We start from the raw sequence: 27,196 nt of genomic DNA, 5'->3' as shown, positions 1-27,196 counted from the left end.
AAATTAGAATATTTTGGACATTGGATGAACGGTACTCAAGTTAATGGCTGTTGAAAAATGTTCCCCCTCCACAATTTAATCAATGGTTCGGGGACTCTTTCAGCTGCTATATATAACTTGAATTCTGTGGATCCAATGTCAAAAATTTTCTGATTTTCTGAAAGCTCAGAAAAAGACCTTTCAAATAATGTCATCAAACTTTGTATTTGAGAGATAAAAGTATTTGCCAATTTGGTGATACCATGGATTATAGCCCATGGTCCGAGGCCGAAAAATGTCAAATTTAGGCTCCAAAGAAGTTTTGGATTGAAACACATCATTTGAAAGGTCTCTTTCTAAGCTTTCAGAAAATTAGAATATTTTGGACATTGGATGAACGGTACTCAAGTTAATGGCTGTTGAAAGATGTTCCCCCTCCACAATTTGGTTCGGGGACTCTTTCAGCTGCTATATATTACTTGAATTTTGTGGATCCATTGTCAAAAATGTTCTGATTTTCTGAAAGCTTAGAAAGAGATCTTTCATATGATATCATCAGTGTGACGTTAGTGTGACTGTAATGTGCCGTAATGTGCCGGTAGTGTGTGTAGTGTAGTGTGCTGTAGTGTGGCGGTAGTGTGGGCGAATCTTTCAGCTGCCATAACTTGAATTCTGTGGATCTAAAACCAAACATTTTATGTTTTTCTGAAAGCTTAGAAAGAGAGCTTTCATATGGTATCATCAGTGTGACGGTAGTGTGACTGTAATTTGCCGTAATGTGCCAGTAGTGTGTGTAGTGTAGTGTGCCGTAGTGTGCCGGTAGTGTGGGCGAATCTTTCAGCTGCCATTACTTGATTTGGACATTGGATGAACGGTACTCAAGTTAATGGCTGTTGAAAGATGTTCCCCTGCATGATTAATTTTAATTAATGGTTTGGGGTCTCTTTCAGCTGCTATATATAACTTGAATTCTGTGGATCCAATGTCAAAAATTTTAAGGATTTTTTGAAAGCTCAGAAAAATACCTTTCAAATGGTGTCATCAAACTTCGTATTTGAGAGATAAAAGTATTTGCCAATTTGGCGATACCATGGATTATTATAGCCCATGGTCCGAGGCCGAAAATGTCAAATTTAGACTCCAAAGAAGTTTTGGATTGAAACATATCATTTGAAAGCTCTCTTTCTAAGCTTTCAGAATATTTGACATTAGCCTCGAGACCACGCCGATTAAAATATATCGGCGTGGTCTCGAGGCTAGGCAAGGCCTAACTACAATCCACCAGAGACTAGCCTCGATTCCAGACCGCTCTCAGTTGTGAGAGGGGCTGGGATCGAGGCTAGACAATCTGACAATCCTCTGCATGATGTTATGTAGCCTCGATTCCAAGCCGCTGAAAAAGACCCACTATTCAAGGGGCTGGAGTCGAGGCTAGATGTTATGAAGAAGTGTGGTATCAGTGATTGCGTGGGTGAACCTGCTGACAATGCAGATACATAATTAGATATCGCACTGACGACCCAGCTAGCTAGCTGTAGATACAAGAGATGAATATTTATACTAGTAGAGTGGTGTGGTGTGTGTGTTTAGTGGTGTTGGTCAACATTGATTGGTGCTCTGCTGTGGATTGTGTCAATAGTGAGTTGTTGTGTGTACATTCAGTTGCTTGTATAAACACTGTGACTGTGATGCCTATAGCGCCTGGGGTGCCAGTAACTGCACGAGTGCCTGAGGTGGTGTATGCTGAGGAGTCTGGTTGTGTGTTATTAAACTGTTCTGCTGATGTGGGTCCTGTGGCCTGGTACAAGAACAACATTCCCATACCCAACTCTATTTCTAGACAGACCTTCACACCTGAGGGGGACCTGAGGTTTGATAGTGTCTCAGCTTCACAAGCAGGCTGGTACTCTTGTGTGGGCCCTACTGCACTACATCAACACTTCCTTCTCATAGTCGGCTGTAAGTCAACACACACAATACAATATATTCCCTAAGGTCTATCCAGTTTCCTTATAAACTGCATCCATGTATATAATTATATATATGGGAGTTTGATTGTAGTGCCTATGACAACTCTCCTGCAGCCTCTCCAACTTCTGTGGAGACAGTATCGATATCATACAATGTAGTGAGTGGTTCTCGTGTGGAGCTAGGCTGTGTAAGTAATGGCAGTCCACCACCAGTCATCACCTGGAGGGATGTGAGTTTCTCTACCCCCCCCCCCACACACACACACACGTCACTGTACCCCCCCCACACACACGTCACTATACCCCCCACACACACACACACACGTCACTCCACCCCCACACACACACACACCCGTGCAGGGCTCTGATGACCCTGTGTTAGAGAGTAACTCACTAAGCCCCCCACACACACACACACCCGTGCAGGGCTCTGATGACCCAGTGTTAGAGAGTAACTCACTAAGCCCCCCACACACACACACACACCCGTGCAGGGCTCTGATGACCCAGTGTTAGAGAGTAACTCACTAAGCCCCCCACACACACACACCCGTGCAGGGCTCTGATGACCCAGTGTTAGAGAGTAACTCACTAAGAGTGGACCCCAGGAGCAACTCCCTCATCATACACAACTACACAAGGACAGAAAGTGGGGGATACTATTGTCAGCTCTCCAATGACTTTGGTGTTGTCAATGCTACACGTACTGTTGTTAGTATCACAGATACTCCAGCCCCCCCCTACACTTCACCCCTAGAGGACCGACCCACTCCACACAACCTACCCACCAATATCACCACTCCTCTCACGCTCTCCTGTACTGGACTCAACCTTCAGAGTAACAACATCACAGTCCAATGGTTCAAAGACTATACACTATTATCCAGCCAGACAGATGATAACCTGACTCTCTCCAGTGTACCCCCACAATCAAGTGATGCTGGCTACTATTGCTGTACTGTGTCTTATCTTGACCAACAAATCAACCACCACTGTATCACAGTGTGGGTGAGAGGTGAGGGTGTGTGTACAGTGTGGGTGAGAGGTGAGGGTGCGTGTACAGTGTGGGTGGGAGGTGAGGGTGTGTGTACAGTGTGGTGGGAGGTGAGGTTCTATTATAGGTATGGGGGTATCCCATGCCCTCCTCTGTATGAACTATGACCCCATGTTTGTTATTACAGAGAGCTTGAAGTTCTCATCTATTCTCCCGCCCACACTCCTGGCCCTCTCCTCCACACACCCCCGCCCACTCTTGCCCTGTGCTGGTGTGGAGAGGACGTATGACACACCTCTAGTGTCATGGCAACGTGATGGCCGCCCCCTCACTAACTCCACACACGGCCTCAACTATATCAGAGTGGAGGGAGATGGTGTCTACACGTGTCACATCAGTAACTCTGTGAAGTCTAAGAGCATGTCCTTCACCGTCAGTCTAGTGGGTGAGTGAGTGGTTGCTACTGACTATATGTGTGGGTGGGTGTGTACTGTGTGCCTTGTGTGCAGATGTGTGCAGTGGAGGAGTGGATGTTGTGGTGGATGGTGATGCTTCCAATGGATCAATGTGGACACCCAGTAATAATAACGCTCGTGTAGACACTATCAACAGTAAGTACTGTATATGGACTCACTCTCCATAATTATATGGACACTACTATACAGATGAGCAAGTGTTTGTGTTGGACTACTCCATTAATGGCACTAATTTCTCTCAGTCACTACCGCAGCTTCAAGTCACTAGTCTGCAGATCAGGTGAGCCGGACACTCCCCCTCCCCTTGGTCTTCCCTACTGCTATCCCCCTTCCTGTGTAGTGCTCGTGTTCGTGTTCAGCAGACCACCTCCAACCCCTCTTCACGAGGACTGGCCACTGTTAGGCTACTCACTTCTCAAGGCTTGCTGACGCTAACCAATCCCGACAATGTGTCCCAGGCCTGGCAGTGGGTAGGCAAGGCGATAGACTTCCCCCAACCAATAGATCTACTCTCACTACAACTGTTTGTGGATGGCGGTGATTCAGGAATGGCTTATTTTGACAATGTGTGTATGACTGTGACTGTGGGACCTCCTCTGCTGGTCATCATTGGAGCCAGTGTGGGAGGGGGACTAGCTTTGCTCCTGTGTCTGGTACTCTCCTGCTTCTGTTTCCTTTGTTGTTTCCTCTCTAGGTAAGTGTGTGTGTGTGCGAGTGTAGCTCTTATTTGACCTCTGCCCTTTAGGAACAAGAAACAGACAATCAGGATGAAGAAAGGAAGTGTCAATCTGAAGCGGGAGAATGTGAGTAGCTATACTATACTCTTGATAATCACCTAGTCAGTAAAAACACCAGATACAGTGGATTGCAGTGCACTTGCACAACGAAACAGTTAATTATGCCATTGAAAAGGGAAATCTATTTTTTGCGTAGTTGAATATTTCGGGCACTTCTGATCTTGAATAATTGTAGTGCAGATCTGAAAATATATACAGAACCAACTTAATTATGTACTTGACAGGAGTACTACACCACCACCAGAAAGTAATTATATTATTGAAACTGAATGCCAATTGTTCGTAGGGTGGTGACGTGAGGCTGGAGGGCTGCACTGCAGAGACTGAGACGGCAGACAGACATTATGAGACCTTAAGACGTGATCCTGACTATGCTAATAATGACAGCTATCAATACATTGACCCTCAGGAGATCTCTGTTCCACACAACAGTGATGGGCAGTACAAAGCTCTGGACCCCAAGTCACTGGAGACACACGTGTATATGACAGCGACCCCCCTCAGCCATCGTAGCACTGCTAGTATACACACCTTGACTGAAGAGGAGGCTGCATCCGGGTACCTGCAAGTGCTGCCATCATCTCTCCCGAATGATGATGATATCTATGAGAATGAGAGGATCGTCCGTTGTGCCACCAGCCCAACACAACTAGAACATGAAACTAACCTCTACGAATGTGTCTAGTTTAATATACATTGTGGCATTGTATTAATAATATTGTATGCGTGTGTGTTTGAATAAATTTTGAGAGTACTCTTCTACTCTTGTTTTAATTGCATAATCATTTATTCACTCCTATTGTGGTGATAACTTTCATGACCTTAACCAGCTTACTCCCTGCTTCATGATGTCATGCCTGCTAGTATTGGCCAGAGGGTGGTGTAGCAATGCTGCTGGGAAGGCTCTCTCTCTTACTGTCTCTTCCCTCAGAGTGGACACTGTGGCTGCCAAGGGACTCACAATATCAAGGAAGTCAGTACCACTCACTATGTATGATAATTATCCAATCCTCTCTCTTGTACGTGTGTTCATGTAGACGTGTGTGGGAGTGCTGGTTAGAAGGAGGTTTGTCTCTCAATGGCCACCCAGTCAAGAAACATAGCTCCCAGGTCACCTCCCCACACACCCACCCACTCACACACACCCCACGCTTGCATGTAGGTGGGTGTTGGGGACACTATTGAATTGACACTAGGAGAGCAGGGTCATGGACGAGTGGTTGTCACGGAGATAGGAGATCGGACAAAGAAAGGAGGATATCATTTGAACATTGTCAGATACAAACATTTGAACAAAACAACACAATAACAGCGCAATCATAATTATCATAATTATACACAGCAATGTTAATAATGTGTTGAGTCAGCCAGTGACTTCTTGTTTCCCTTGCTTGATTTTATAATCTTTGAGGGCTGCTCTAATGGCGTCCTCAGCCAACACTACAGGGAGAGGAGGGAGTGACAACACATGAGGACAGCACACTACTATAGCTATGACAGTAGGTAACCGTATAGACTGTATAGTGCTTACTGGAGCAATGGAGTTTGACTGGTGGGAGAGAGAGTTCCTTGGCAATGTCTGTGTTCTTGATCTTAGTGGCATCCTCCAGCTGGACAGGGGAGACGAGTGTATATGCAATACTAGCTTAACTGTCTATACATGGCTAGGATAATTATTGCTGACATAATATGATGTACTGATACTTACAGACTTTCCCTTGATCCACTCGGTAGCCAGAGAGCTCGAGGCGATAGCTGACCCACAACCAAATGTCTTGAACTTGGCATCCACTATCTTGCCATCATCATCAACCTTAATCTATTAATAGTTACATAATTACAAACATTCAACGTATGACAACATTAATGGTACGTACGTACCTGAAGCTTCATGACATCACCACAGGCTGGGGCTCCCACCAATCCAGTGCCAACGTTAGAATCATCTTTGTTCATGGAGCCAACATTGCGAGGTCTTTCATAATGATCTATTACCTATAAAAATGACAGTACAGCATGGTGTAAGACAGACACAGCCTTCACTGCCATAGTCCCTCCCTCACCTTCTCATGATAAGAAGCCGCCCAGACACGGGCACTAGACACAGCGCTGCTCCTCAAACCAACTCTAACTTGATGAATAAGAAAGGCCATAATAAACAAACAAAGTTAAGTTAAAGGCTGGCTTGTTTGGCAACACAGAGACACAAGTACTTCTTTAACCGACGACCATAACGCTAAAACAGTTAGTTCTACCGACGACCCTTTTCCTTATGGGATCGACTATGATGAGGATCACGTGATACCTCTCCATCAGGTCTCTTAAAAACATGGTCCACACTAGTCTTATCTCGTTGCTACCCTTCACTCTCGTCTATGATCTCAAACGGGAAAAACAAAGGGTCTTTTAAGACTGCTGCAAAGAAATCTGCACTAGTCACACAATACGTCAAGATGACAGACACATGCACAAATCTCCCTATCTCATCCCTCCCCGCCCTTCTAGGTCGCCCTTCGATGCTATGGTCATGCTGTCAGCTGGATCGTTCTATGCATGGCCCCTCAAATTTCAGAATCAGGCTCCTAGTGGGCTGTGACGGGCTCGAGCTGGATGCGTCCAGGTTTAGATATCGCAACAGAGGAAATATCTCTCCCGGTGATGCATCGTGCAAACTATGCAACACTGAAGAAGAATCACCTTCACACTTTTTAGTAAGTTGCCCTGCTCTCTCAATGCGCAGACTTGCTCTCCTGCAGGATGCCCCATCCTGCATCAGTGTTCACCTCCCCCACGACCCAAAGGCACTACATGACACCCTCTACAATCTCCTGCAAGGCCTTGTCTGGCTGAAAGCTGCCCATGCGCAAGAGTGGCTCTTGCTCTTCATCAAAGATCTAAGGCAAACCCGCGCTGATCTCCTTCTCACAAGCACATTGGTTTAAAGCTCCACCCTCTTTCTGCGTGTTATAATAATACCCATTTTCAATATTCTTTTTTGTCTGCCCAATGGGCTACTCTTCATTATTTGGAGGCTACAAAGAAGAAGAAGAAGAAGATACTGCAAAACGCTAAAAACGGTTTCTTCTACCGACGACCTTAACCTTACTCAAAGCAATGGATGGTCTTGTGTCGTACTGCTCTAGTGGCGAGGAGGAGGATGGCAGCCCACACACCACCTCTCAAGATGTACTAGATGCTCTCAAGAGTAAACTGCCCCTCAACTCTGCACCGCCTGTTCCTATGAAGGTGGGTATTAATTAGAACACAGCCACTCTCTATATAGCTATATTGTGTGTATAGGAGAGTCCACTGTCGCTGCTGCGTGTGGACCCAAAGGCTAAGCAAGTGGCATTCAACCCTACAGTAGATCAACTGTTCACTCCAGAGGTACGTGTGTACGATCATAGTGTGGTGAGTGTGGTGTGTGTGGTGTGTGTAGGTGGGTCCAGTTAATCCGTTCAAAACAAGACAACAGAAAGCAGACAAAAACATTCTGACAGGACATGTTGAACCAGCACACTTTGATCACTTCCAGTTTGAGAACCAGCGCAGAACCTTTCACTCGTACGGTGTGTGCTTGTGTGTGTGTGTGTGTGCTTGTGTGTGCGTGTGTGTGTGTGTGCGTGCGTGCATGCGTGTGGTGTGTGTGTGGTGTGTGTGTGTGTGTGCTGACCACTATTCATGTGTGCAGGTTATGCTGTGGACCCTACTGCCAGCTCTGCAAGTGCAGAGTATGTCCCCTACACACACCCACCCACCCACACCCACACACACACACCCACGCACACACACATACACAGGGTGATAGGAGAGCGTGAACGGGCTGGAGAGTTAGAGGGAGTAACAGTGTTTGAAGCTAAGACAGTCTCTACTGGGGTCAAGCGTAAGCGTCTTGATAAAGGTGATCCAGGAGAGGTAGATGGTTATGAGGGACCATGGAGGGCATATGTGGATCAGGTGACTGTTTCTAAACCCACTGAGAAACAAATGGCCGTCCTAGAGGAACAACTCGGGGAGAGGAAGAAGAAGAGACAAGTCAAAGAAACAGAGGAGACTATTGTGGAGTCCAGCTTGCTTCATGGTGAGTGTATAGACCTAACCCCAAACCATTCATTAAACCGAGGGGTGTAGTTGAACATCTTTCAACAGCCATAACTTTAATGTAATGTCAAAAATTTTATGATTTTTTGGAAATATACCTTTCAAATGATGTATTTCGATCCAATACTTCATCCGGCCTTAATTTGTCATTTTTTGGCCTTGGACCATGGGCTATTATCCATAGTGTGGTCAAATTGACAAATACTTTTATCTCAACTTTGATAATACCAATTGAAAGGTATCTTTCTAAGCTTTCGGAAAATCTAAATATCGTTGCAATTGGATCCACGGAATTCAAGTTATGGCAGCTGAAAGAGCCCCCAAACTGAAGATTGTACTATTATGAGATTACGGGGAGGGGGTGTAGTTGAACATCTTTAAACGGCCGTAATTTTAAAGCCATTGATCCAATTTTCTGATTTTCTGAAATAGACCTTTCAAATGATGTATTTCGATCCAATAATTATTTCATTCATGGTGTGGCCAAATTGAGAAATACTCTCAAATAATAACTCAGGTATCTTTCTAAACTTTCGGAAATAGATCCATGGAATTCTTATCTCGATGCATGTACAAGATAATTATTGTACCTGTCTGAACTCTGAACCTTGGTATTGAAATGGATCCTCTTCTGAAAGAGTTGTCAATATTGAGGTTATCTAATGTTGTCTCTATCCCACAGTTGACAACCCCTATGACTACTTGGGTCGCTCCTACCTGCATATACCTCAGGATCAGGATGTTGACCTACGCACCGATGACCCACCAGACAAATGCTATGCTCCTACTAAACTCATTCACACTTGGTAAGTGTAGACCTGTGCAATGATCCTATCATGTGATGCTTGTATAGGGCTGCCCATAACAAGGTGAGTGCCATCCGCCTGTTCCCAGGCTCTGGTCATCTCCTCCTCTCCTCTGGGATGGACTCAAAGATAAAGGTACAGCTAGTGTGTGTGGGGGGGTGGCTGTGTGTGTGTGTGTGTGTGTGTGTGTGTGTGTGTGTGTGTGTGTGTGTGTGTGTGTGTGTGTGTGTGTGTGTGTGTGTGTGTGTGTGTGTGTGTGTGTGTGTGTGTGTGTGTGTGTGTGTGTGTGTGTGTGTGTGTGTGGGGGGGGGGTGGCTGTGTGTGTGTGTGTGTGTGTGTGTGTGTGTGTGTGTGTGTGTGTGTGTGTGGGGGGGGTGGCTGTGTGTGTGTGTGTGTGTGTGTGACCTCCCCCCCACAGCTCTGGGAGGTGTATAATGATAGGAGGTGTTTGCGCACGTTCCTGGGTCATGGGAAAGCTGTTCGGGACATCAGCTTCAACAATGATGGCTCAAAGTTCCTGAGCTGTAGTTACGATCGTTATGTCAAACAATGGGACACTGAAACTGGTTAGTTGGTTGAGCTAGTGTTGTTGGTTTCTGTGTAAGTGTTTAGTATACAACCCATGCAGGTGCGTGTATCGGTCGTTATGGCAACGGTAAGACTCCCTATTGTGTGCGCTTCAATCCTGATGAGGACAAACAGAACCTGTTTGTAGTAGGCTGCTCTGACAAGAAAGTGTATGCTGTAAGTCTGTGTGTGTGTGAGTGTGTGTGTGTGTGTGTGTGTGTGTGTGCGTGTGCGTGTGTGTGTGTGGGTGTGTGTGTGTGTGCGTGTTGTTACGATTGTGTGTGTGCGTGTGCGTGTGCATGTGTGTGTGTGCGTGTTGTTACGATTGTGTGTGTATAGTGGGATACAGTCTCTGGGGAGGCAGTGCAAGAGTATGACCGTCATCTAGGAGCAGTCAACACCATCACCTTTGTGGATCAGAACAGACGCTTTGTGACTACCTCTGATGACAAGAGCCTCCGAGTGTGGGAGTGGTGAGGCTGTGTGTGTGTGTGTGTGGGGGAGTGGTGAGGCTGTGTGTGTGTGGGAGTTGACTCTGTACTTCTGTAGGGACATTCCAGTGGATATGAAATATGTGGCAGAGCCTGCAATGCACTCCATGCCATCAGTCACTGTCCACCCCACTGGTAAGCCAGTGACCACACCCTCCCCCTACCCACCTAATCATGTGCAGGAAAATGGTTGGGCTGTCAGAGTATGGACAACAAGATCATGGTATTTGGTGTCCACAATAACTTCAGACTCAATAGGAAGAAGACCTTCAGAGGACACATGGTCTCTGGTTATGCATGTCAACTTGACTTCTCTCCAGATGGAACGTAAGCTCATAATGACCTGTTACCTATCTTTGTCATTAGTTTTGTTTTTAATGACAGTTAATTTTTTATCTGCACTAGTGCATTGCGCCAGTGTGGCTGGCTTCCTAGGCTAGTGTATGTACTGTGTGTGTACAGCTGACATTGGTGCCATGCAGGTATGTGGTGTCAGGTGATGCTGATGGGAAGCTAACTGTTTGGGAGTGGAGAAGCACACGAATCTTCACTAGATTCAAAGCTCACGAGAGTGTGTGTATTGGTTGTGCCTGGCTGCCCCACGAAACCTCTAAAGTGATCACTTGTGGCTGGGATGGGAACATCAAACTATGGGACTAATAATGACAAACACACCTATAATTATAATTATATATAAATATAATGTTTGTTTTTTCATTCTTTTTGCTTTCAATATCATGCTTTCAATATCAACACATTCTTTGCACAAAAACAACCATAAACTGATGAATGATGTGAATTCAAGTGATACACAAGTTGTACAAACAATTAACTGTCAAGTTTCACAATATCTAATACAAAGCGTAGTCTGTCATGCTTGAGATACTCACAATCCAGTGTCGGGTTATAGGACAACTGAGCATGATCAATGAACAATGGTAGTCCATAACCCAGGGTCTTCTCAAAGCCTCCGCTCACACATCCAGACTGCATCACAGGCACATCTTTACCAAACACCACCTCATGGCAATGATGAGATCCGTCTCGCCGTTCATTGAGCAAGTGAATGGCCAATGTCCCTCGAAATGGCCACTGTAGAGAAGTGTCAAACTCTCCTCTTAAGAAGTGAACGAGTACAGAGACATGAGTGCCTTCTCCCACACCACAGCCACCAGCACTAACTCCCACACACATCTTATACCCTCCTGGACAACTATAGAATGGTGAACTGTACCATTTGAGAGAATGTTTCTTATGATGAGCATAGTTCTCCACAGTGAAATAGAAGGGAGGTAGTGAACCACAAGAGCATTCTCTGATGAGTGGAGGTTTGGCTAGCTGGTCCTGCATTGCTTGTGTTACCTCGTGTAGTGACTGGGGACGACCTTTCTTGACTGTCTTGACTCGTGAGTAGATACCAGGAGAACATCCAAAACTATCAGGAGAGGATTTCTTGAGTCGATCCAGATCTTGTTTCAATTCATCCAGCTCGCTGCGGTGCACACAGGAGTTCTTTAACTCAGCAATCTCTCTCTTGAGAGCCTTGTTCTCTGATTCTAGTCGCATAGCCAGCTCTTCCATTGTGCTGGAGTGAAATAGTACTATCTATGTGGCTATGCTGCACAGGATTAGTAGCTGTATCCAATGCACATGCGCAGTTTTAGGCCCTGTTTTGCTTTTGGAGAGTGACTATACTTTACCCAAATTAATATTAATACGGTAAGAATCATCACTCTCCCAAAGAAAAAATAGTCTGACAGAGGTCAAAGGTCATATCAAGTTTCTATGGCGATTTTGGTGCTCTTTATATAGAATTAATATGACTCAGATAAAGCTGGAAGCTAGGCAAGCTGCTGTGATGCGAGAATGGTGTGTATATTGATGTAATGGTGTGTATATAAAGTGTCTTCCCCGCTGTAGAATGGCCTGTGTGTCTCCCTACGCTGGGTTGCCAGCATGTTGCCATCAAATCATCCTGCTATCAGCCTATTGGTGGATCCACTGACATCAGAGGGATGCCTTTGTAGGAGAGTGGTGAAGGCACTCACTCATCCAGGGATCTACTGCTCCCTACTGACGAGGATACTGCCAAAGGAAAGACCATTAAGTGACTTCTCTGCTCTAGTGCATAAGCTTGCACGTCATGGCGTGTTCATGACAGAGGAGGTTAACAGCTCATCCCTTGAGCAGACAGCACCAATCAGACAAGTGTGTCTACCTGGACCTATGTGTGTACTCTTATTAGCTATGCTTGCAATACAGGCCAGCCACTTGGCAGTGATGGAGGGGCTCATGACACTCTATACTAGGTCCATAGCTACCCTACCAGCTATCGTGAGGACTATCCGGTAAGAACCCATCCTCTAACTAACTGAGTATCTAGTCTCTGATTACAGACGTGTGGGTAAACTAGTCGCCTCCAAGGACCTTCCCTGTACTGTCTCAGAGGGTCTATTACTCTGGCTCAATAAGATGCCTCTAGTGAGAACACCAGCCTCTACTCTCACAGACGCTCTGCATGCTGGCCAGTGCCTGCCTGCTTTACTACTGCACTACACACCCAAGCTCTTCACAGTGTCAGGTAAACTGTCCTTATATCACATGTCATGAACACCTTCTCCCCAGATTTCCACCTTGGCAAATCACTCTCGCCTCAACAAGCATTGGATAATCTGACAAAAGCTGTTTCATTCCTCAACCATCATTTGGATCGACCAGGGTTCCACATTCTACCAGAGGAACTGCATCGATCACCCACAACTCACTTGAGTACTAACACTACTGCCCTTGTGGCACACCTATACCACTGTCTAGAGAACAAACACTACAGCAGGACAACCCTCCAGTCTACCTCCGATATCTCTCTTAGTAGACGTACTGTGTTTAAGGCCCCACTGAGGGGATCTATGTCCAGTCATGACCTCATCTCGGCTGATGCTCTCCCCCCACAAGCGGTGACTGTGTTTAAGGCCCCACTGAGGGGATCTATGTCCAGTCATGACCTCATCTCGGCTGATGCTCTCCCCCCACAAACATTCCTACAACCTCGCCTCTCAATCACACGACTCAAAACTTCAGCACCTCCTTTAGAGGAGCTACGCAGAAGCTTCACAGTGTCTACACATCAGACTGCCCTTGCTGCTGGCCTCACAGTCATTGAACCTCCATTGAATGATCATCCAGAGAGTGGTGAAGAGGAATCTAGACACATCCATCTCTCAATATACCCACCTGCCATGGCCTCTACTCTCTCTACTCCAGAGCCATCAGAGAAGCTGCAACAATTGCTAGCAGTGTATGAGAGAATCAAAGGGAGAGATAATCTTGCTAGAGAGAATAGAAGGAAACTAATTTGTTCAGCACTTTTCAAGGAAGATAGTGGCACATCACTCGGCAAGTTCCCCTTCTCTCCCATACAAGGAACCAGCAACCCCAGTCCTGTAGTCGCTCCCGAGGACAACCCATGGACACAAGGAACTGCAAAGGTTGTGTGTTGATGTGTGTACTGTGTCTTCTACTATATGTGTTGGTTACCAGGGTAACGACGAGTTACTGCGGCAACAACGAGAGGCTGATGTACGTGCTCGACTATATGAGCGTGAGCGTGTGCGACGTGTGGCCACTGTGGAGCGGAGACACACTGGTGGGGACATCATCACACACACTGGACCTGACCTATATATTGCCCCTCGTGCTAAATCCAACAAGAAGCTCATCAAGAATGCAATATCATATGTGTGTCTAGCAGGGGAGCCTAATGTGTCAGCCAAGCAGAGAGCTCTGGCAGTAAGTGCTTACCTTACACACTGTGTGTGTTCACTTGTGTCATGTAGGAGTTGGAGAGCTGCTCTGCTAGTCATGTCATGGTACTCTTCAGAGATATCATTGGATTCAAGTTCAGAGGTCTCTATTCCTATTTACCAGACTCTGACCAGGTATGGTGTGTGTGTGCGTGCGTCAGTAATGGGCCTGCTACTGTGAGCCCTCATTTCTTAAGTCAGAATAAAAAAAATTAATTGTTTAGTGATTGCTTTCTAATCCATTTCCGAAGAAAAAGCATGGGCTATTATTTCCATACCGTTCTTCAGGTGGTCAAGTTGTTTGGGAATGGTCCAAAGGTCATCAAGTCAGCCATGGTGGCTCATGTCTACAAGTAAGCTACGAGTGTGTATTGACTGCTTGTGTATCCACCTTTGCCCTTTGCCCTCATTAGATACAACTCTGGTCGTAAGGAGTTCAGAGAAGTGCCCACTAGAGCGTTGTCTGTGTCAGTGGATGCCCTCACTATTCAACCAGAGTGCTGGGCCAAGAAGGGACGCAGATATAACTGACTGACACTTGTTTGTGTGTTGTCTGTCTCAATTGCTGTTTGTACAAAATGTTGACTGCAAATTTGTGTAAATTATTCATCATAATTATGATAATAATACAGTCAAAGCTGAAATAATTATTATGACGGGATGATATAATTATTCAACAAGGTTACTGTGAGCCTAGCTAATGTTAATTTACAGTCTCTGTAATTAAATGTTGGTGTGAGCCATATATCAGTGGCTAGTACGTATCCACAATGTGTACTCCTGGTCCTCCACTGTCTCCAGCAGTACAGTACAGGGATTAGAGCTTTGCCCAGTGAGTTGGTCATCAACAGTAGATTCTTGCATGCCTGAAGTGAACACAGTATTACACATTGCTAATGGTACGCCATGCACCTGAGTCACTGACATCTAGATGGCTATTGGTCCATCCACTTCAGTCTGTATGGACAAGAATAATTACAGACCCACTTATCACACCTGTACACCAAGACGTCCACTTATCACACCTGTACACCAGGCAGCCATGAAGACGTCCAATGGGTCGTCCCCATCTCCCACCAGTGTCAATTGTAACTCATCCATCACCTGTTGATGCAGTTCGGCCAGCTGATTTCTGGAGGTCATAACTTTATGAAAAATCGATCAATATCAAAACTAAGAGATGCATTCTGTAGCTCTAGACAAGGCCTATCACATGACATGCTCAGATCACAGTTCTGGTGGGGGAAAGAGTCACACTCTGCACGCGGCAGTACTCACTATTTCTTAATTGTGTTCCTCTATCTGCAGTGAAAGACGTCCAATGGGTTGTACGCAAATTCCACAGTGTCACCTTGTAATTCCATCATCATCTGTTGTCATAGCAACTTGTCACTGACTCCGCCCCTCTCGTGCTCTCCATCACTGTACGCAATGAAGTAACGGGTCAACAAATGTGTAGCAATGTATGCATTTTATACAGAGGCTGTATAGTTTGATCACTAGTAATGATATCTATTAGAATGCCAGCCATCTAAAGCAGCCTATACACTATACTAGGTGGTCCACTTTTGATCATGACTAGCCACTCACTTGTACTCGCTGCGATGCTTTTTGCCTCATGATCCATTGCTGCTGGCCTTTTGGGTGAGTATCCACCCGACATCCAGCCTTGTGGAAGCTGCTAGAGGGAAGGACAAGTGAACGCTTTTCCTCACCAGCCGTCTCCATATGGTGATAAGCTTGTCTGGTAAAAGGTCATCAAAGAAACAAATTCTGTTGGCGAGCTTGTGTGGTAAAGGGTCATCAAAGAAACAACTGTTTATTCAATTCTTTTTGTTGCGTTATATCAGAGGAAAACTGGACATGTAAACTTCAAAGTGGTTTTACCATGTAAACAAAGTTCATTGAATGTCATAACAAATGTTGTACTGCACACAAGAAATCACGGAAAGATGATGTGGCGAGGACTAATGCCTAATGTTTGCAGTCCCTGTATTAATTGTTGAGCGATTGTCTTCGGTCTAAATCCATCAGTGGCTAGTATCCAATTAAGAGAAGAAATGGCAAACTGTACTCCTGGGTCCTCCACTGTCTCCAGCACTACAGGGATTAGAGCTTTGCCCAGTGAGTTGGCCATGAACAGTTCATTCTTGCAGTGCTTCGAGGTAGTGTACTTGGTGCTGATGAGGGCTACTAGACAACGACAGTTCCTGACTGCCTCACCAATGACAGTATGCCAGTCACTCCCACCACTCATATCCAGGCAGTCCAGCCACACAGTATAGCCAGCACTCTCTAGGTGACTCTTGAGCTCCTCCAGACCGACCACTGTCCCTCGCCCATAGCTGATGAATACATCCTTACCTAAAGGGAACACAAGATGCTATGGTACAAGCTGGTCCCCTACAGCAGCTACTACATGCAACTTTTAGATTTGAAATCTGATGTTCCTAGCACAAGTTATGGCCTCTCAAAGTTAGCTCTGAAAACAGGCCTGATTCTTAACATAATTATATTGGGCCGGAATTGTATCGCTGAACTATGCACATCATAATTATTGTAGCACTACAAGTTTTAGATTTGAAATCGGAAGACATTGCTGTGGTATGACATGTGATCTCACCTGAGTCACTGGCTCCACTGACATTGCAGGCAGCCTCACCAGACAAGGGCTCTGTACGTACGTGGACAATAACAGCATAATATGATTCACTGATTCACTGTGTCCTAGCACTGAATATGATCCCTCAGCATTGGTTGTTATAAGCCATTTACTATAGTCAACCAGTCAATAACTATAACTCATAGGCAAGAGATTCGTAAATATACAAACTCCTTGATAAAAATACCTTTGGCTGCTGGGTGCTCTCCAGAGTACAGCCTCCGCAAGTGTCGCTGGTATACTAGCCGTGTTGTGTCAGTGATGGGACCAGACTGACTACCCAGCCTTGCCAGCTCCTCACACAGCTGAGAGTCACTCAGTTGTTCTTTGTCCTCTAGCTCTGCCATGCTGTGTCGACACACCCCCCCCCGCCGACCTAGACCATCGGTATGATATGAATATGATTATTATTAGTGGGAGGTCCTCAAGTCTCAAGCAACAAGATACACACAACACACTGATCACTATTCCAGGCTGCAGCCATGGGCCAGGACGCCTCTAAACTGAGTCATCTGCGCAGGGATATTAAGGAGAATGGTAGTGGAACTACTGAGGTCAAAGTGGAGGGCTTGCAAGTATCAGACAAGTCTATTAGGAAGCTCTCTGAAGCTCTCAGAAGGAACAGGTACCTGGCTCTATAGGCTCTAGCTGCCTCACTAACGGCTCTAGCTGCCTCACTAAAGGCTCTAGCTACCTCACTATAGACTCTAGGTAGGCCTCTAATGTACAGGATTATTGCCATGTCTACTCAGTTGTTTATGTAAAATATACTGTGTCTCCAGGGAGATGTGTTTACTTTAAAGCCTATCACCTTATTTCCACCCTGTGCAGTGTTGTAGAGGAGCTGAGTGTGGTAGGCTGTGGTGTGGGCCCTGTGAGTGTTCAGCACATATCAGACACACTGTGCAACTCTTTCCTCACTTGCAACATCACCAAACTCAACCTATCAGACAATGAGCAGGTACAGTCAGTCAGTCAGTCAGCCCTTCCCCTTTCCCAGTCATACACCCACTCACTTGCTGCACAGATTGGCCCTGAGGGTGCAGAGAGTCTAGCTGCTGTACTAGAGACTAACAAAGTACTACAACATCTTGCCCTCAATAACTGTGATATTGGAGACAGAGGACTTGAGGCTTTGGCCACTGGTAAGAGCTATCATTCCCGCCCACTCCACTTCTCACACTCACCCACTCTACAGCTCTGTGTAGGAACAGAACACTAGTGACTCTAGAAGTGGGGACCAACAGTCTGACAGATGTGAGTGCTCAGTATTTGGGAGGATCTCTCAAACTCAACTTTAAACTGGAGGGATTGTCTCTCTGGCAGAATGATATCTCAGGACAAGGAGCACAACGCTTGGCAGAGGGGCTGCAGGTAACAATGTCCGCTACACATTTACAAGGAGCCATGTCAGTGTGTCAGTTACACTGATGGTGTGTGCAATTACTACTGTGTGTGTGTGTGTGTTTGGGTATACAACAAGTATAGTTTGGTGGGAGGAATTGTGTCCACTGTTCACGTTACTAGCTCCAACAGAATGCTAACAATCCCATATTGTGAATGTTGTTATTCTATAGTCTAAATATTGTTGTGTGTGTGTAGGGCAACAAGACACTGCTGTGGATTGGACTGGGTAGTAACCACATTGGAGCAGAAGGTGCTTGGGCTCTCTCCCAGAGTCTACAGGACAACAACAGTCTCCTGTGGATGGGTCTGGGGGGCAATGAGCTGGGGGACAAGGGGGCACTGCATCTAGCCACTCTATTGCAAGGTACTGTATAGCGGATTAATCCAGGGCATTCATTTTAGAGCATTAGCTAATCTGAAAAATTAAAACTGTGGAATAAGATTCTACGTCACTATTCTGAGCTTACGAAGTTATAGCAGCATGAGTATAATAATTATAGTTCATACAAACATTAGATATAGAGATTACAATATCTCCACTCTCAGACAACGTGTGCAGTCTGCAGTCTATTGGTTTGGGGGGTAATGAGATACGAGATGAGGGGGCGGGACATCTAGCAGCAGCACTCAAGTTGAACACCACTCTGCGATCCCTCGGATTAGGAGGAAACCAAATAGGTGCCCTAACTAGTAGCTGTTTGATAGCATTGAATCAGCAATTGAAGAGCCTGGTCTATAATTATATGTGGGTATTTTAGAATCAGGCCTTTGAGGGTTGTACTTGTACTACTAAGAACGTCCGATTTTAAATTTAAAAGTTGCATTTAGTAGGTGTTTGGTAGTGCTATGACAGACTCACTACTCCCTTCTCTTTAGCTGATGATGGAGGCAAGAGCATTGCTGACATGTTGAGACACAATCAATCGCTGCGTAAAGTACTACTCTCTAGCAACCTGTTGGGAGACAATGCAGTGGCAGCACTTGCAGAGTGCCTGGCAGTCAACTCTGGTCTCGATATGCTGCTAATTGGAGACAATCCATTTGGAGATGAGGGTGGGACTAGACTGTGTGAGGTCCTCTGTCAGAGCAATACAACACTCACTGTACTGGACATACATGGCAGCAGAATGAGCAATCCCGTGGAGAAAGAGGTATAATCATGTACAGTGGAACCCCTCAGTATAATACAGAGTGTTGGCTCTTATACACAGAGCTGGCCTTGGTTGCTTCATATTCATTTGGGACCTGGCCTTTATGTTGTGTAGTTGGCCTTTCTTAGAGTGGGGTATTATTATAATGCATGTATTTGCTTATGCAGATTGCTGATAATGTGAGCAAGTATAGTTCCCTCAAGAAGCTTGGTAGTTACTATGGTACCAGGAGCTCTCACTCTATTAGCCACACAGAGGCACAGGCAAGGAAACTAGCAAGGCAAAGAAATGAGCAGAACTTTGCACGACAAGCTAGCTCCCAACTATCACCCTCACACCTTTATTGATATAATGATTAACCAACCCATCACTTGTATCAGGAGTGCACTCCTGCTTGTATACATAACTAGGTACCCTGGTACTTATCATTGTAAAAATTGTTTTTTGGTCAACTCAACTGTCTAATAATTATAAAAACTAAAAAATAAACTAACACCTGTGGCTATTCTGTGGCTATAGTTTCTAAAGAGTCAGAGTTAGTAAGGAATGTTAAACGGGAACAGTGGGTGGTTCCTATCTCGAGGTACTTCAACACCATTCACCGAGATTGTTGGCAGACAAGCTCTCCAGTCTCTGTTGAAGGTTGCAAGCACTGCCATGTCCTCAGAGCTAAGACTGAAGTCAAGCACCTATAGCAAGGAACATAGTCAATAATAAGATTTATGGTTGGGGGTGATGAACAAAGAATAGGGGACTTTGTTAGTTTGTTACAGTGGATTGCAGTGCACTAGCAACAGAGAATTGCCACAGCCAAACTACAATTAGATATTCATCCAGGACCAAACTGAAAGGTAAATTCGTAGTTGAATATTTCGGCCAATTGATGTACTTGACAGGTGATGTGTATTCATGTATTCAGGGAAATTACGTAAAGAAAATGGTCCCCAAGAGGGAATCGAACCCACACCTTATTTATCATGTAATCTATTAAGCCACCACCCTAACCACTAGGCCACGCCTATTATCATTCTACAGTGGTCTTGCTGGTTGATGGACTGCAATCCATTGTATTGCTTTCTCAGAGATGCATTGTCAGAGTGTACACACACACACAGGTTGACTAGCTCACATTAATGTTGGCTTGGATCCTAGTAGGAGTCACACTCTTGGGCAGAACAGCAACTCCCCTCTCAACTTGATAGCGAATCAATACTTGTGCTGCAGTCTTGTTATAGCGTTGTCCAATCTCTACAATACGTGGATCCTCTAATAGACTTGGCTCTCCTGGTTTAGCCCAGGGACGGTCGGGGGAACCAAGGGGACTGTACGCTTCAAACACAATGCCATACTTGTCAGCATGAGCAATAAGCTCTCTCTGACTAAGGTAGGGATGACTCTCACATTGGAGAGCAGCAGGTTGGATCCTAGCCTTGCCCATAACCTACAGCAGTATAATAATAACATGTACTGTATCATTATAAAGCTGCGAAATGTGCAATAGGTGTTCTACGCCACTATTCTGAGCTGTATGGATATTTATGATTAAACTGGATAGCTAAAAACCACCTGCTATAATTATAGTAGCTACAGGGACAATGGAAGGGTACCTCATCAATCTGTTTGCTGTTGAAGTTAGAGAGGCCAATGTGCTTGACTAGTCCATCATCCACTAGTTGTTCCATGGCAGGCCATGTCTCAAGGTAGCTAGTGTCACTGTAAGCCATAGAGCCATCAGGCTTGCGTGGCATATTCACCTCTCCAGGTTGGAAACCCATGGGCCAGTGGATGAGGTACAGGTCTAGATAGTCCACTCCTAGGTTCTTTAGAGTGGCCTCCACTGCAGGGCGGACATCACAAGCACTATGTGTGTGTGGGGGGGGGGGGAGGGGCTAGCTAGTAACACTGTGTGTGTGTGGGGGGGGAGGGGCTAGCTAGTAACACTGTGTGTGTGTGTGGGGGGAGGGGCTAGCTAGTAACACTGTGTGTGTGGGGGGGGGAGGGGCTAGCTAGCTAGTAACACTGTGTGTGTGTGTGTGGGGGGGGGGGGAGGGGCTAGCTAGCTAGTAACACTGTGTGTGTGTGGGGGGGGAGGGGCTAGCTAGCTAGTAACACTGTGTGTGTGGGGGGGGGAGGGGCTAGCTAGCTAGTAACACTGTGTGTGTGTGTGTGTGGGGGGGGGAGGGGTTAGCTAGCTAGTAACACTGTGTGTGTGTGTGTGTGGGGGGGGGGAGGGGTTAGCTAGCTAGTAACACTGTGTGTGTGTGGGGGGGGGGGAGGGGCTAGCTAGCTAGTAACACTGTGTGTGTGTGTGGGGGGGGAGGGGCTAGCTAGCTAGTAACACTGTGTGTGTGTGTGTGTGCCCTCAAATATTAGCCGCTATATGGTACGGTATATACGTGGGTACCTGTGTTTGGTGTTCCATAGCTTAGAGGTGATAAATACATCTTCTCTGTTGATGGAGTTGGCAGCCAGTCCTTCCTTGAGTCCCTGGCCCACCTCAGCCTCGTTACCATACACCGCAGCACAGTCAAGATGGCGATAGCCTGTGTGTAGAGATAGTGGTATTGGTATGCAGGGTTATTTCAGCTGATTGAAGCTTACCCGCGACTAGAGCAACCTTGACAGCATTGGCCACCTCTCCTGGCTTGCTCTTCCAAGTACCCAAGCCTACCAGAGGTAGCGTTGCGCCAGTAAACAGTTTAGCCGTGGGTTGTTGGGCAGCCATTCTTTCTTTACGGTGTGTAGATCTGGTACAGGGTCGCTCGACAACATATCATGCAAAGTGTTTCAATATTTCAATACCTAATGCTGAACTTTGAACTTCTGAAGCATGGATCGTATAATTGGATAGAGCAGCATGGAGGTGGAGAAGGAGCTGAGCAGTACTATTCCTGAGGCCATATTTCTCGTGAGTGTCCTTACAGTCAGTGTATATGTATGTGAGTGTGTGTGTGTGATGCAGGATGACGTGGAGTCTTTCATGGCCAAGCCAGAGAATCCCTCAGCTGAGGTGGTTATTAGGCGCTTTGATGAGCTCTACAAGAAATACAAATTCATGGAGTATAATCTGAGTCAAAAGAAGAAGAGGTGACCTTTGTGTGTGTGTGTGTGTGTGTGTGCGCGTGTGTACTGACGGGTGTGTGTGCAGGCTGCGTGATCAAATCCCTGAGATACAAACTTCTCTGGACACTGTGGCCACTCTACAGAGCAAGCAGAAAGAGGGCAGACTCATCACTACCAACTATATGCTCTCTGATAGTGTGTTTGCCACTGCAGACATACCTCACACTGACTCTATCATGTTATGGCTTGGGGTACGGAATGCATCTCCTCAATATTAGTGAAGTTATGACCTCGAAAGTAGCTTGCCAAAACTGTTTATTTCATAAAAATTACACAAAGCTATATCCCAGATCCCAGCAAGCTTGAACATAGTGAATAATCTGCTATGTGACATCTAGTTAATGTTTGTGTCGTGCACTTCATTGTTTTCTAATGTTGCCTCTGCTTGTGTGCAGGCGAATGTGATGCTTGAGTACCCTATTGAGGAAGGGGCAGCCATGTTAACTCAGAACCTCTCCACTGCCAAAGGTTCATTGACTCAAGTGCAGAGTGAGCTGGATAGAGTCAAGGATCAGATCACCACCATTGAGGTGGACATGGCCAGAGTGTATAACTGGGATGTCCAGGAGAGGAGGAAAGTCAAGGCTACTGCTACAACACCATCTTTATAGTTAGCCATGCCTCACTGACTGACTGCTCTCTGTTAGTGTGCTTACTAGTTTGGCTCATTGTTGTAATGGAAATGTGTTTGAAATGAGTTTATATTCTGCTGCAATAAATCATAAAGGTGGGTGGGGCTACTTCATGCCTTGGATCGAATAACGACCCCAGACTAGCTAGCTGGACAGTGCTGAAGTGGATTGATATAGGATATAGGAATGGAGTGTCTGCGCTATCATCCTGGGTTTGGTAGTGAGATCTCCTCTGAGGCGCTACCTGGAGCCCTGCCTGTAGGACAGGTGAGGACGGTGTGCCTTGCATTGGATTATCATGAGCTGTTGTATTTCAGAACAATCCTCAGAATTGTCCTTACGGTCTGTATTGTGAGCAGTTGTCTGGGACTGCGTTTACAGCTCCTCGTGAGAGCAACAGGAGGAGCTGGCTGTATCGCATTCGTCCCTCAGTAGTCCATCAACCCTTCCAACGCATGAGCAAAGGAGACCTCACTAACACTTTTGATTGGCCCCCTAACCCCAATCAGGTACCCCCCTATATTATACTCCCGCCCACTCTTACCCCTCACCCTACAGATGCGCTGGAAGCCATTCACCATGCCTGACAAACCAACAGACTTCGTAGAGGTGTGTGTGTGTGTGTGTGTGTGTGTGTGTGTGTGTGTGTGTGTGTGTGTGTGTGTGCGTGCGCGCGTGTGTGTGTGTGTGCGTGTGTGCATGTGTTAAGCTGTGTATGTGTAGGGCCTGCATACAGTGTGTGGAGCTGGAGACCCAAAGCTCAGAAATGGAATTGCTATTCATGTGTACACTTGCAACCAGTCCATGGACAATAAGTGTATGTACAATGCTGATGGTGACTTCTTGATTGGTGAGGAGTTGTTCTCTCTCTGCCCCTGTCATTATGAGCCCCTTAATTGCAGTTCCTCAACAAGGTGCTCTGAGTGTCATCACTGAATTTGGGTGTTTGGAAGTGACGTCTAATGAGATCCTAGTAATACAGCAAGGTCAGCGCTTTTCAGTGGCAGTGAGTGGACCTTCACGAGGATACATCCTAGAGGTATTTGGAGCACACTTCCAACTACCTCAACTAGGCCCTATTGGTAAATACACACGCTATAATTACATACACTAGCTGTGGCTGTTTCAATACAACACTCATAGCGTACATGTATGGGAATATATACAGCACCACTCTGAAATGTCCATTATCATTGGTAACTGTGTATCCATGGTAACTGTAGGTGCGAACGGTCTTGCGAACCCTCGAGACTTTTTGTGTCCAGTCGCTTGGTACGAAGACAAAGAGAAGCCATACATCGTTGTGTCAAAGTTCCAGGGAGAGCTATTCTCAGCTGAGCAGGTAAGACCACCACCCACACACACACACACTACCGCCCACACACACACAGGACCACTCTCCATTTGATGTGGTTGGTTGGCACGGTAACTACTACCCGTATAAGTACGATCTGAGCAGGTTCATGGCAGTCAATGCTGTTTCATTCGATCATTGTGTAAGTATCTCACTGCCCCTTTGAGTATATAGAACCAATGTATCTATTCCCAGGACCCCTCCATATTCACTGTACTCACTGCTCCTAGCTCTACTCCTGGAGTGGCTTTGGCTGACTTTGTCATCTTCCCTCCTAGATGGTGTGTACAAGAGCACACTTTCAGACCTCCTTGGTACCACAGTGAGTCAGTATATTAGTCACTGCAATATTTCCTACCACCATTTTCACTTCGCTTGAAAAAAAGCAGAAGCTTATCTACTCTTGCAGTGTGTAGACTATACGCGTGATGTATTGTCCTACTGTGTTCACTGTAGCTATGGACGCATGATGTATTGTCCTACTGTGTTCACTGTAGCTATGGACGCATGATGTATTGTCCTACTGTGTTCACTGTAGCTATGGACGCATGATGTATTGTCCTACTGTGTTCACTGTAGCTATGGACGCATGATGTATTGTCCTACTGTGTTCACTGTAGCTATGGACGCACATGATGTATTGTCTTACTGTGTTCACTGTAGCTATGTTGACTCCACATTTCAAGTGAGGTATGCTATTCTTCCTGTAGGGAACTGCATGAGTGAGTTTATGGGGCTCATCCATGGTCGGTATGAGGCTAAACAGGAAGGCTTTATGCCAGGAGGAGCCACTCTACACAGTATGATGACTCCGCATGGCCCTGATGCTGATGCATTCTCTAAAGCCTCTTCTGCTGCTCCATTGTCTCCAGTCAAACTGGAGGGCACACAAGTGAGAGTGACGTCCTTACAACACTTGCTAATGGGCCCAAATCTTAAAATGTTGATGGAAAAGCATGACCTACATACATTGTACCGTGAGTCTTCCCTACCAGAACTTTGATTTGCTCACACCAAGTCAGAGCTACAGAATGCATCTATTACTTATTATGACTTCCCAAGTAGCTTGCCAAATGGCTCCTTTTTCAGCGACTTAATTTTCAGCTGAATGGGCTTGCTTTGATAGCTACCTTTGATTTCTAGTTGGGATTGTCGATTGTCTGATTTGGTTGTTGCATGTCAGGTCACCGTGTGTTAACCTATGTGAACCCTGTGTCACCATGTATTGATTGACCTCTATGAACCCTGCAGGCGTTCATGTTTGAGAGCATGTTCAGCATGTGTGTGACAGAGTGGGGAGAGAAGAGCTGCCTCACATTGGACCCCTCTTATTACAAGTGCTGGCAAGGACTACACAAACACTTTGACCCTACGAACCCTCCTGCACAGTAAGCCTTAGTTTGCATAGTGAGTGTATCCCTTACCCATGTTTGTATTGCAGGAAGAGTTTCACTTCACCAACTGTGACTGATCAATAATGCCGTTCTAGTGCTAGTGTATATATAGATGGACACAGTACTAGTGTAGATCCAGTGAACTGTAGCTATTGTTATTATTGTATTGTATCTGATGGTTTATTAAAATTATTATTTTACAGTGGATTGCAGTGCACTTGCAACAGAGAATTACCTTACAGCAAAAAAACCACAATAATATTTTATTTCATCTAGCCTAAAACCCTAAACTAATCCCCTAATCTGTATAGGCTTATAAAGATCTCTGGGAGTGCCTTAGTGGTTAGGGTGGTGGCTTCGTAGATCATATGATAGATAAGACATGGGTTCGATTCCCTCTTGGGGGACTTTTCTTCATTTCTTTACGAATCAATAACTCTAACTTTTGAATGCATCATTCTCCTGTCAAGTACATAATCAAGTTGGAGTGTCTTGGTCCCAACTTTCCCTTTTTGGTAGATTAGGTTCTGTCTTTATTATTCTCAGAATAATATGTGCTAGAATTATTCATTTTGTAGAATCAGAAGTGACCGAAATAACGACATGTATGCTAAATATGATTTTCCCTTTCAGTTTTGATTATCATACCTATAAATTGTGGTTTTGTTGCAAGTGCACTACACTGTAGTACATGTAGTAGCAGCTGGAAGAGTCCAAACCAAATTGTGGAGGGGGAACATCTTTCAACAGCCATTAACTTGAGTACTGTTCATCCAATGCCAAAAATATTCTAATTTTCTGAAAGCTTAGAAAAAGACCTTTCAAATGATATGTTTTAATCCAAAACTTCTTTGGAGTCTAAATTTGACATTTTTTGGCCTCGGACCATGGGCTATAATCCATGGTATCACCAAATTGGCAAATACTTTTATCTCTCAAATACAAAGTTTGATGACACCATTTGAAAGGTCTTTTTCTGAGCTTTCAGAAAATCATAAAATTTTTGACATTGGATCCACAGAATTCAAGTTATAGCAGCTGAAAGAGTCCCAAAACCATTGATTAAATTGTGCAGGGGGAACATCTTTCAACAGCCATTAACTTGAGTACCGTTCATCCAATGTCAAAAATATTCTAATTTTCTGAAAGCTTAGAAAAAGACCTTTCAAATGATATGTTTTAATCCAAAACTTCTTTGGAGTCTAAATTTGACATTTTTCGGCCTCGGACCATGGGCTATAATCCATGGTATCACCAAATTGGCAAATACTTTTATCTCTCAAATACAAAGTTTGATGACACCATTGGAAAGGTCTTTTTCTGAGCTTTCAGAAAATCATAAAATTTTTGACATTGGATCCACAGAATTCAAGTTATACACTAGCAATATTTTGGGTAACTTGGCTGTTGTAACCACATGCATATATGAAGCACTGTATATACAGTAGGCCTTGCCCAATTATGCTCAAAATTTTACCTATTAGTCTAGTCT

General features: G+C 45.3%; 11 protein-coding genes across 13 annotated transcripts; 7 read left to right on the top strand and 4 right to left on the bottom strand.

The window, feature by feature from the left end:
* The first annotated feature begins 1,455 nt into the window (after window positions 1–1,455).
* On the top strand, window positions 1,456–5,015 carry LOC135349758 (hemicentin-2-like). The gene is made up of 10 exons (XM_064548365.1): window positions 1,456–1,617; window positions 1,678–1,938; window positions 2,064–2,179; window positions 2,508–2,964; window positions 3,131–3,388; window positions 3,453–3,554; window positions 3,609–3,699; window positions 3,760–4,113; window positions 4,165–4,222; window positions 4,503–5,015. The coding sequence occupies exons 1-10, from the start codon at window positions 1,527–1,529 to the stop codon at window positions 4,899–4,901; spliced, it is 2,187 nt and encodes a 728-aa protein (XP_064404435.1). The 5' UTR covers window positions 1,456–1,526; the 3' UTR covers window positions 4,902–5,015.
* LOC135349763 (uncharacterized) lies at window positions 5,003–5,587 on the top strand. The gene is made up of 3 exons (XM_064548370.1): window positions 5,003–5,189; window positions 5,254–5,326; window positions 5,379–5,587. The coding sequence occupies exons 1-3, from the start codon at window positions 5,062–5,064 to the stop codon at window positions 5,523–5,525; spliced, it is 348 nt and encodes a 115-aa protein (XP_064404440.1). The 5' UTR covers window positions 5,003–5,061; the 3' UTR covers window positions 5,526–5,587.
* On the bottom strand, window positions 5,461–6,448 carry LOC135349762 (iron-sulfur cluster assembly scaffold protein IscU-like). The gene is made up of 5 exons (XM_064548369.1): window positions 6,280–6,448; window positions 6,098–6,211; window positions 5,925–6,035; window positions 5,748–5,826; window positions 5,461–5,656 (listed from the first exon to the last, which is right to left on the bottom strand). Exons 1-5 carry the CDS (start codon window positions 6,367–6,369, stop codon window positions 5,580–5,582), a joined length of 471 nt encoding a protein of 156 aa, XP_064404439.1. The 5' UTR covers window positions 6,370–6,448; the 3' UTR covers window positions 5,461–5,579.
* An 824-nt stretch (window positions 6,449–7,272) lies between these two features.
* LOC135349759 (pre-mRNA-processing factor 17-like) lies at window positions 7,273–10,976 on the top strand. Of its 2 annotated transcripts, XM_064548367.1 has the most exons (13): window positions 7,278–7,462; window positions 7,517–7,603; window positions 7,656–7,785; window positions 7,908–7,947; window positions 8,017–8,297; window positions 9,000–9,123; window positions 9,171–9,258; window positions 9,542–9,689; window positions 9,752–9,867; window positions 10,030–10,163; window positions 10,240–10,316; window positions 10,364–10,508; window positions 10,664–10,976. In XM_064548367.1, exons 1-13 carry the CDS (start codon window positions 7,331–7,333, stop codon window positions 10,839–10,841), a joined length of 1,680 nt encoding a protein of 559 aa, XP_064404437.1. In that variant the 5' UTR covers window positions 7,278–7,330; the 3' UTR covers window positions 10,842–10,976. The 2 variants fall into 2 exon arrangements, with proteins under 2 accessions (XP_064404436.1, XP_064404437.1); XM_064548366.1 differs by having other exon boundaries at window positions 7,273–7,462; window positions 7,908–8,297.
* On the bottom strand, window positions 10,923–11,843 carry LOC135349761 (TNF receptor-associated factor 5-like). The gene has a single exon (XM_064548368.1). It carries the CDS (start codon window positions 11,760–11,762, stop codon window positions 11,010–11,012), a length of 753 nt encoding a protein of 250 aa, XP_064404438.1. The 5' UTR covers window positions 11,763–11,843; the 3' UTR covers window positions 10,923–11,009.
* A 106-nt stretch (window positions 11,844–11,949) lies between these two features.
* Window positions 11,950–14,596, top strand: LOC135349752 (calmodulin-regulated spectrin-associated protein 1-like). Its single transcript, XM_064548358.1, has 9 exons — window positions 11,950–12,050; window positions 12,102–12,389; window positions 12,444–12,529; window positions 12,578–12,762; window positions 12,807–13,666; window positions 13,719–13,967; window positions 14,015–14,116; window positions 14,270–14,334; window positions 14,395–14,596. The coding sequence occupies exons 1-9, from the start codon at window positions 12,048–12,050 to the stop codon at window positions 14,510–14,512; spliced, it is 1,956 nt and encodes a 651-aa protein (XP_064404428.1). The 5' UTR covers window positions 11,950–12,047; the 3' UTR covers window positions 14,513–14,596.
* Window positions 14,597–15,862: 1,266 nt separating this feature from the next.
* On the bottom strand, window positions 15,863–17,019 carry LOC135349756 (uncharacterized). Its single transcript, XM_064548362.1, has 3 exons — window positions 16,831–17,019; window positions 16,605–16,655; window positions 15,863–16,345 (listed from the first exon to the last, which is right to left on the bottom strand). Exons 1-3 carry the CDS (start codon window positions 16,988–16,990, stop codon window positions 15,924–15,926), a joined length of 633 nt encoding a protein of 210 aa, XP_064404432.1. The 5' UTR covers window positions 16,991–17,019; the 3' UTR covers window positions 15,863–15,923.
* Window positions 17,020–17,044: 25 nt separating this feature from the next.
* On the top strand, window positions 17,045–19,658 carry LOC135349754 (protein NLRC3-like). Its single transcript, XM_064548360.1, has 8 exons — window positions 17,045–17,268; window positions 17,475–17,604; window positions 17,671–17,788; window positions 17,842–18,017; window positions 18,246–18,414; window positions 18,597–18,728; window positions 18,927–19,201; window positions 19,369–19,658. The coding sequence occupies exons 1-8, from the start codon at window positions 17,126–17,128 to the stop codon at window positions 19,546–19,548; spliced, it is 1,323 nt and encodes a 440-aa protein (XP_064404430.1). The 5' UTR covers window positions 17,045–17,125; the 3' UTR covers window positions 19,549–19,658.
* Window positions 19,624–21,971, bottom strand: LOC135349755 (aldo-keto reductase family 1 member A1-like). Its single transcript, XM_064548361.1, has 5 exons — window positions 21,803–21,971; window positions 21,606–21,744; window positions 20,809–21,061; window positions 20,331–20,642; window positions 19,624–19,890 (listed from the first exon to the last, which is right to left on the bottom strand). Exons 1-5 carry the CDS (start codon window positions 21,924–21,926, stop codon window positions 19,738–19,740), a joined length of 981 nt encoding a protein of 326 aa, XP_064404431.1. The 5' UTR covers window positions 21,927–21,971; the 3' UTR covers window positions 19,624–19,737.
* On the top strand, window positions 21,971–23,043 carry LOC135349757 (prefoldin subunit 3-like). Its single transcript, XM_064548364.1, has 4 exons — window positions 21,971–22,109; window positions 22,164–22,288; window positions 22,350–22,515; window positions 22,720–23,043. Exons 1-4 carry the CDS (start codon window positions 22,059–22,061, stop codon window positions 22,933–22,935), a joined length of 558 nt encoding a protein of 185 aa, XP_064404434.1. The 5' UTR covers window positions 21,971–22,058; the 3' UTR covers window positions 22,936–23,043.
* Window positions 23,044–23,057: 14 nt separating this feature from the next.
* LOC135349753 (homogentisate 1,2-dioxygenase-like) lies at window positions 23,058–25,911 on the top strand. 2 transcript variants are annotated; one of them, XR_010398999.1, is made up of 11 exons: window positions 23,058–23,223; window positions 23,274–23,465; window positions 23,515–23,565; window positions 23,680–23,806; window positions 23,859–24,038; window positions 24,180–24,298; window positions 24,348–24,452; window positions 24,506–24,632; window positions 25,021–25,287; window positions 25,562–25,698; window positions 25,752–25,911. XR_010398999.1 is itself a non-coding variant. In XM_064548359.1 (11 exons), the coding sequence occupies exons 1-11, from the start codon at window positions 23,143–23,145 to the stop codon at window positions 25,786–25,788; spliced, it is 1,338 nt and encodes a 445-aa protein (XP_064404429.1). In that variant the 5' UTR covers window positions 23,059–23,142; the 3' UTR covers window positions 25,789–25,911. The 2 variants fall into 2 exon arrangements, 1 of the variants encoding a protein (XP_064404429.1); XM_064548359.1 differs by having other exon boundaries at window positions 23,059–23,223; window positions 25,021–25,202.
* The last annotated feature ends 1,285 nt before the right edge of the window (window positions 25,912–27,196 follow it).

This window comes from Halichondria panicea, chromosome 16 (genome assembly GCF_963675165.1).
Source record: "Halichondria panicea chromosome 16, odHalPani1.1, whole genome shotgun sequence".
Lineage (NCBI taxonomy): Eukaryota > Metazoa > Porifera > Demospongiae > Suberitida > Halichondriidae > Halichondria > Halichondria panicea.
This window is presented reverse-complemented; position numbering and strand designations above follow the sequence as displayed.

Coding starts and splice junctions, on each gene's coding strand:
- LOC135349758 (XM_064548365.1), top strand. CDS start 1,527: ATGAATATTTATACTAGTAGAGTGGTGTGGTGTGTGTGTTTAGTGGTG. Junction 1,939..2,063: donor CTTCCTTCTCATAGTCGGCT/GTAAGTCAACAC, acceptor ACTCTCCTGCAG/CCTCTCCAACTTCTGTGGAG. Junction 2,965..3,130: donor TATCACAGTGTGGGTGAGAG/GTGAGGGTGTGT, acceptor TTGTTATTACAG/AGAGCTTGAAGTTCTCATCT.
- LOC135349763 (XM_064548370.1), top strand. CDS start 5,062: ATGATGTCATGCCTGCTAGTATTGGCCAGAGGGTGGTGTAGCAATGCT. Junction 5,190..5,253: donor GGACTCACAATATCAAGGAA/GTCAGTACCACT, acceptor GTGTTCATGTAG/ACGTGTGTGGGAGTGCTGGT. Junction 5,327..5,378: donor TCAAGAAACATAGCTCCCAG/GTCACCTCCCCA, acceptor GCTTGCATGTAG/GTGGGTGTTGGGGACACTAT.
- LOC135349762 (XM_064548369.1), bottom strand. CDS start 6,369: ATGGCCTTTCTTATTCATCAAGTTAGAGTTGGTTTGAGGAGCAGCGCT. Junction 6,036..6,097: donor GTGATGTCATGAAGCTTCAG/GTACGTACGTAC, acceptor AACTATTAATAG/ATTAAGGTTGATGATGATGG. Junction 5,827..5,924: donor AGTGGATCAAGGGAAAGTCT/GTAAGTATCAGT, acceptor TCCCCTGTCCAG/CTGGAGGATGCCACTAAGAT.
- LOC135349759 (XM_064548366.1), top strand. CDS start 7,331: ATGGATGGTCTTGTGTCGTACTGCTCTAGTGGCGAGGAGGAGGATGGC. Junction 9,124..9,170: donor ACTAAACTCATTCACACTTG/GTAAGTGTAGAC, acceptor ATGCTTGTATAG/GGCTGCCCATAACAAGGTGA. Junction 10,317..10,363: donor AGTCACTGTCCACCCCACTG/GTAAGCCAGTGA, acceptor AATCATGTGCAG/GAAAATGGTTGGGCTGTCAG.
- LOC135349761 (XM_064548368.1), bottom strand. CDS start 11,762: ATGGAAGAGCTGGCTATGCGACTAGAATCAGAGAACAAGGCTCTCAAG.
- LOC135349752 (XM_064548358.1), top strand. Junction 14,117..14,269: donor ATTTACCAGACTCTGACCAG/GTATGGTGTGTG, acceptor ACCGTTCTTCAG/GTGGTCAAGTTGTTTGGGAA. Junction 14,335..14,394: donor ATGGTGGCTCATGTCTACAA/GTAAGCTACGAG, acceptor TGCCCTCATTAG/ATACAACTCTGGTCGTAAGG.
- LOC135349756 (XM_064548362.1), bottom strand. CDS start 16,990: ATGGCAGAGCTAGAGGACAAAGAACAACTGAGTGACTCTCAGCTGTGT. Junction 16,656..16,830: donor AGAGCACCCAGCAGCCAAAG/GTATTTTTATCA, acceptor ACGTACGTACAG/AGCCCTTGTCTGGTGAGGCT. Junction 16,346..16,604: donor CAGTGGAGCCAGTGACTCAG/GTGAGATCACAT, acceptor TGTTCCCTTTAG/GTAAGGATGTATTCATCAGC.
- LOC135349754 (XM_064548360.1), top strand. CDS start 17,126: ATGGGCCAGGACGCCTCTAAACTGAGTCATCTGCGCAGGGATATTAAG. Junction 17,605..17,670: donor ACCTATCAGACAATGAGCAG/GTACAGTCAGTC, acceptor CTTGCTGCACAG/ATTGGCCCTGAGGGTGCAGA. Junction 18,415..18,596: donor TCTAGCCACTCTATTGCAAG/GTACTGTATAGC, acceptor CTCCACTCTCAG/ACAACGTGTGCAGTCTGCAG.
- LOC135349755 (XM_064548361.1), bottom strand. CDS start 21,926: ATGGCTGCCCAACAACCCACGGCTAAACTGTTTACTGGCGCAACGCTA. Junction 21,745..21,802: donor CAAGGTTGCTCTAGTCGCGG/GTAAGCTTCAAT, acceptor CTCTACACACAG/GCTATCGCCATCTTGACTGT. Junction 21,062..21,605: donor CTATGGAACACCAAACACAG/GTACCCACGTAT, acceptor ACACACACATAG/TGCTTGTGATGTCCGCCCTG.
- LOC135349757 (XM_064548364.1), top strand. CDS start 22,059: ATGGAGGTGGAGAAGGAGCTGAGCAGTACTATTCCTGAGGCCATATTT. Junction 22,110..22,163: donor TTCCTGAGGCCATATTTCTC/GTGAGTGTCCTT, acceptor TGTGTGATGCAG/GATGACGTGGAGTCTTTCAT. Junction 22,289..22,349: donor CTGAGTCAAAAGAAGAAGAG/GTGACCTTTGTG, acceptor GTGTGTGTGCAG/GCTGCGTGATCAAATCCCTG.
- LOC135349753 (XM_064548359.1), top strand. CDS start 23,143: ATGGAGTGTCTGCGCTATCATCCTGGGTTTGGTAGTGAGATCTCCTCT. Junction 24,299..24,347: donor AGCTATTCTCAGCTGAGCAG/GTAAGACCACCA, acceptor ACACACACACAG/GACCACTCTCCATTTGATGT. Junction 25,699..25,751: donor CCTACGAACCCTCCTGCACA/GTAAGCCTTAGT, acceptor TTTGTATTGCAG/GAAGAGTTTCACTTCACCAA.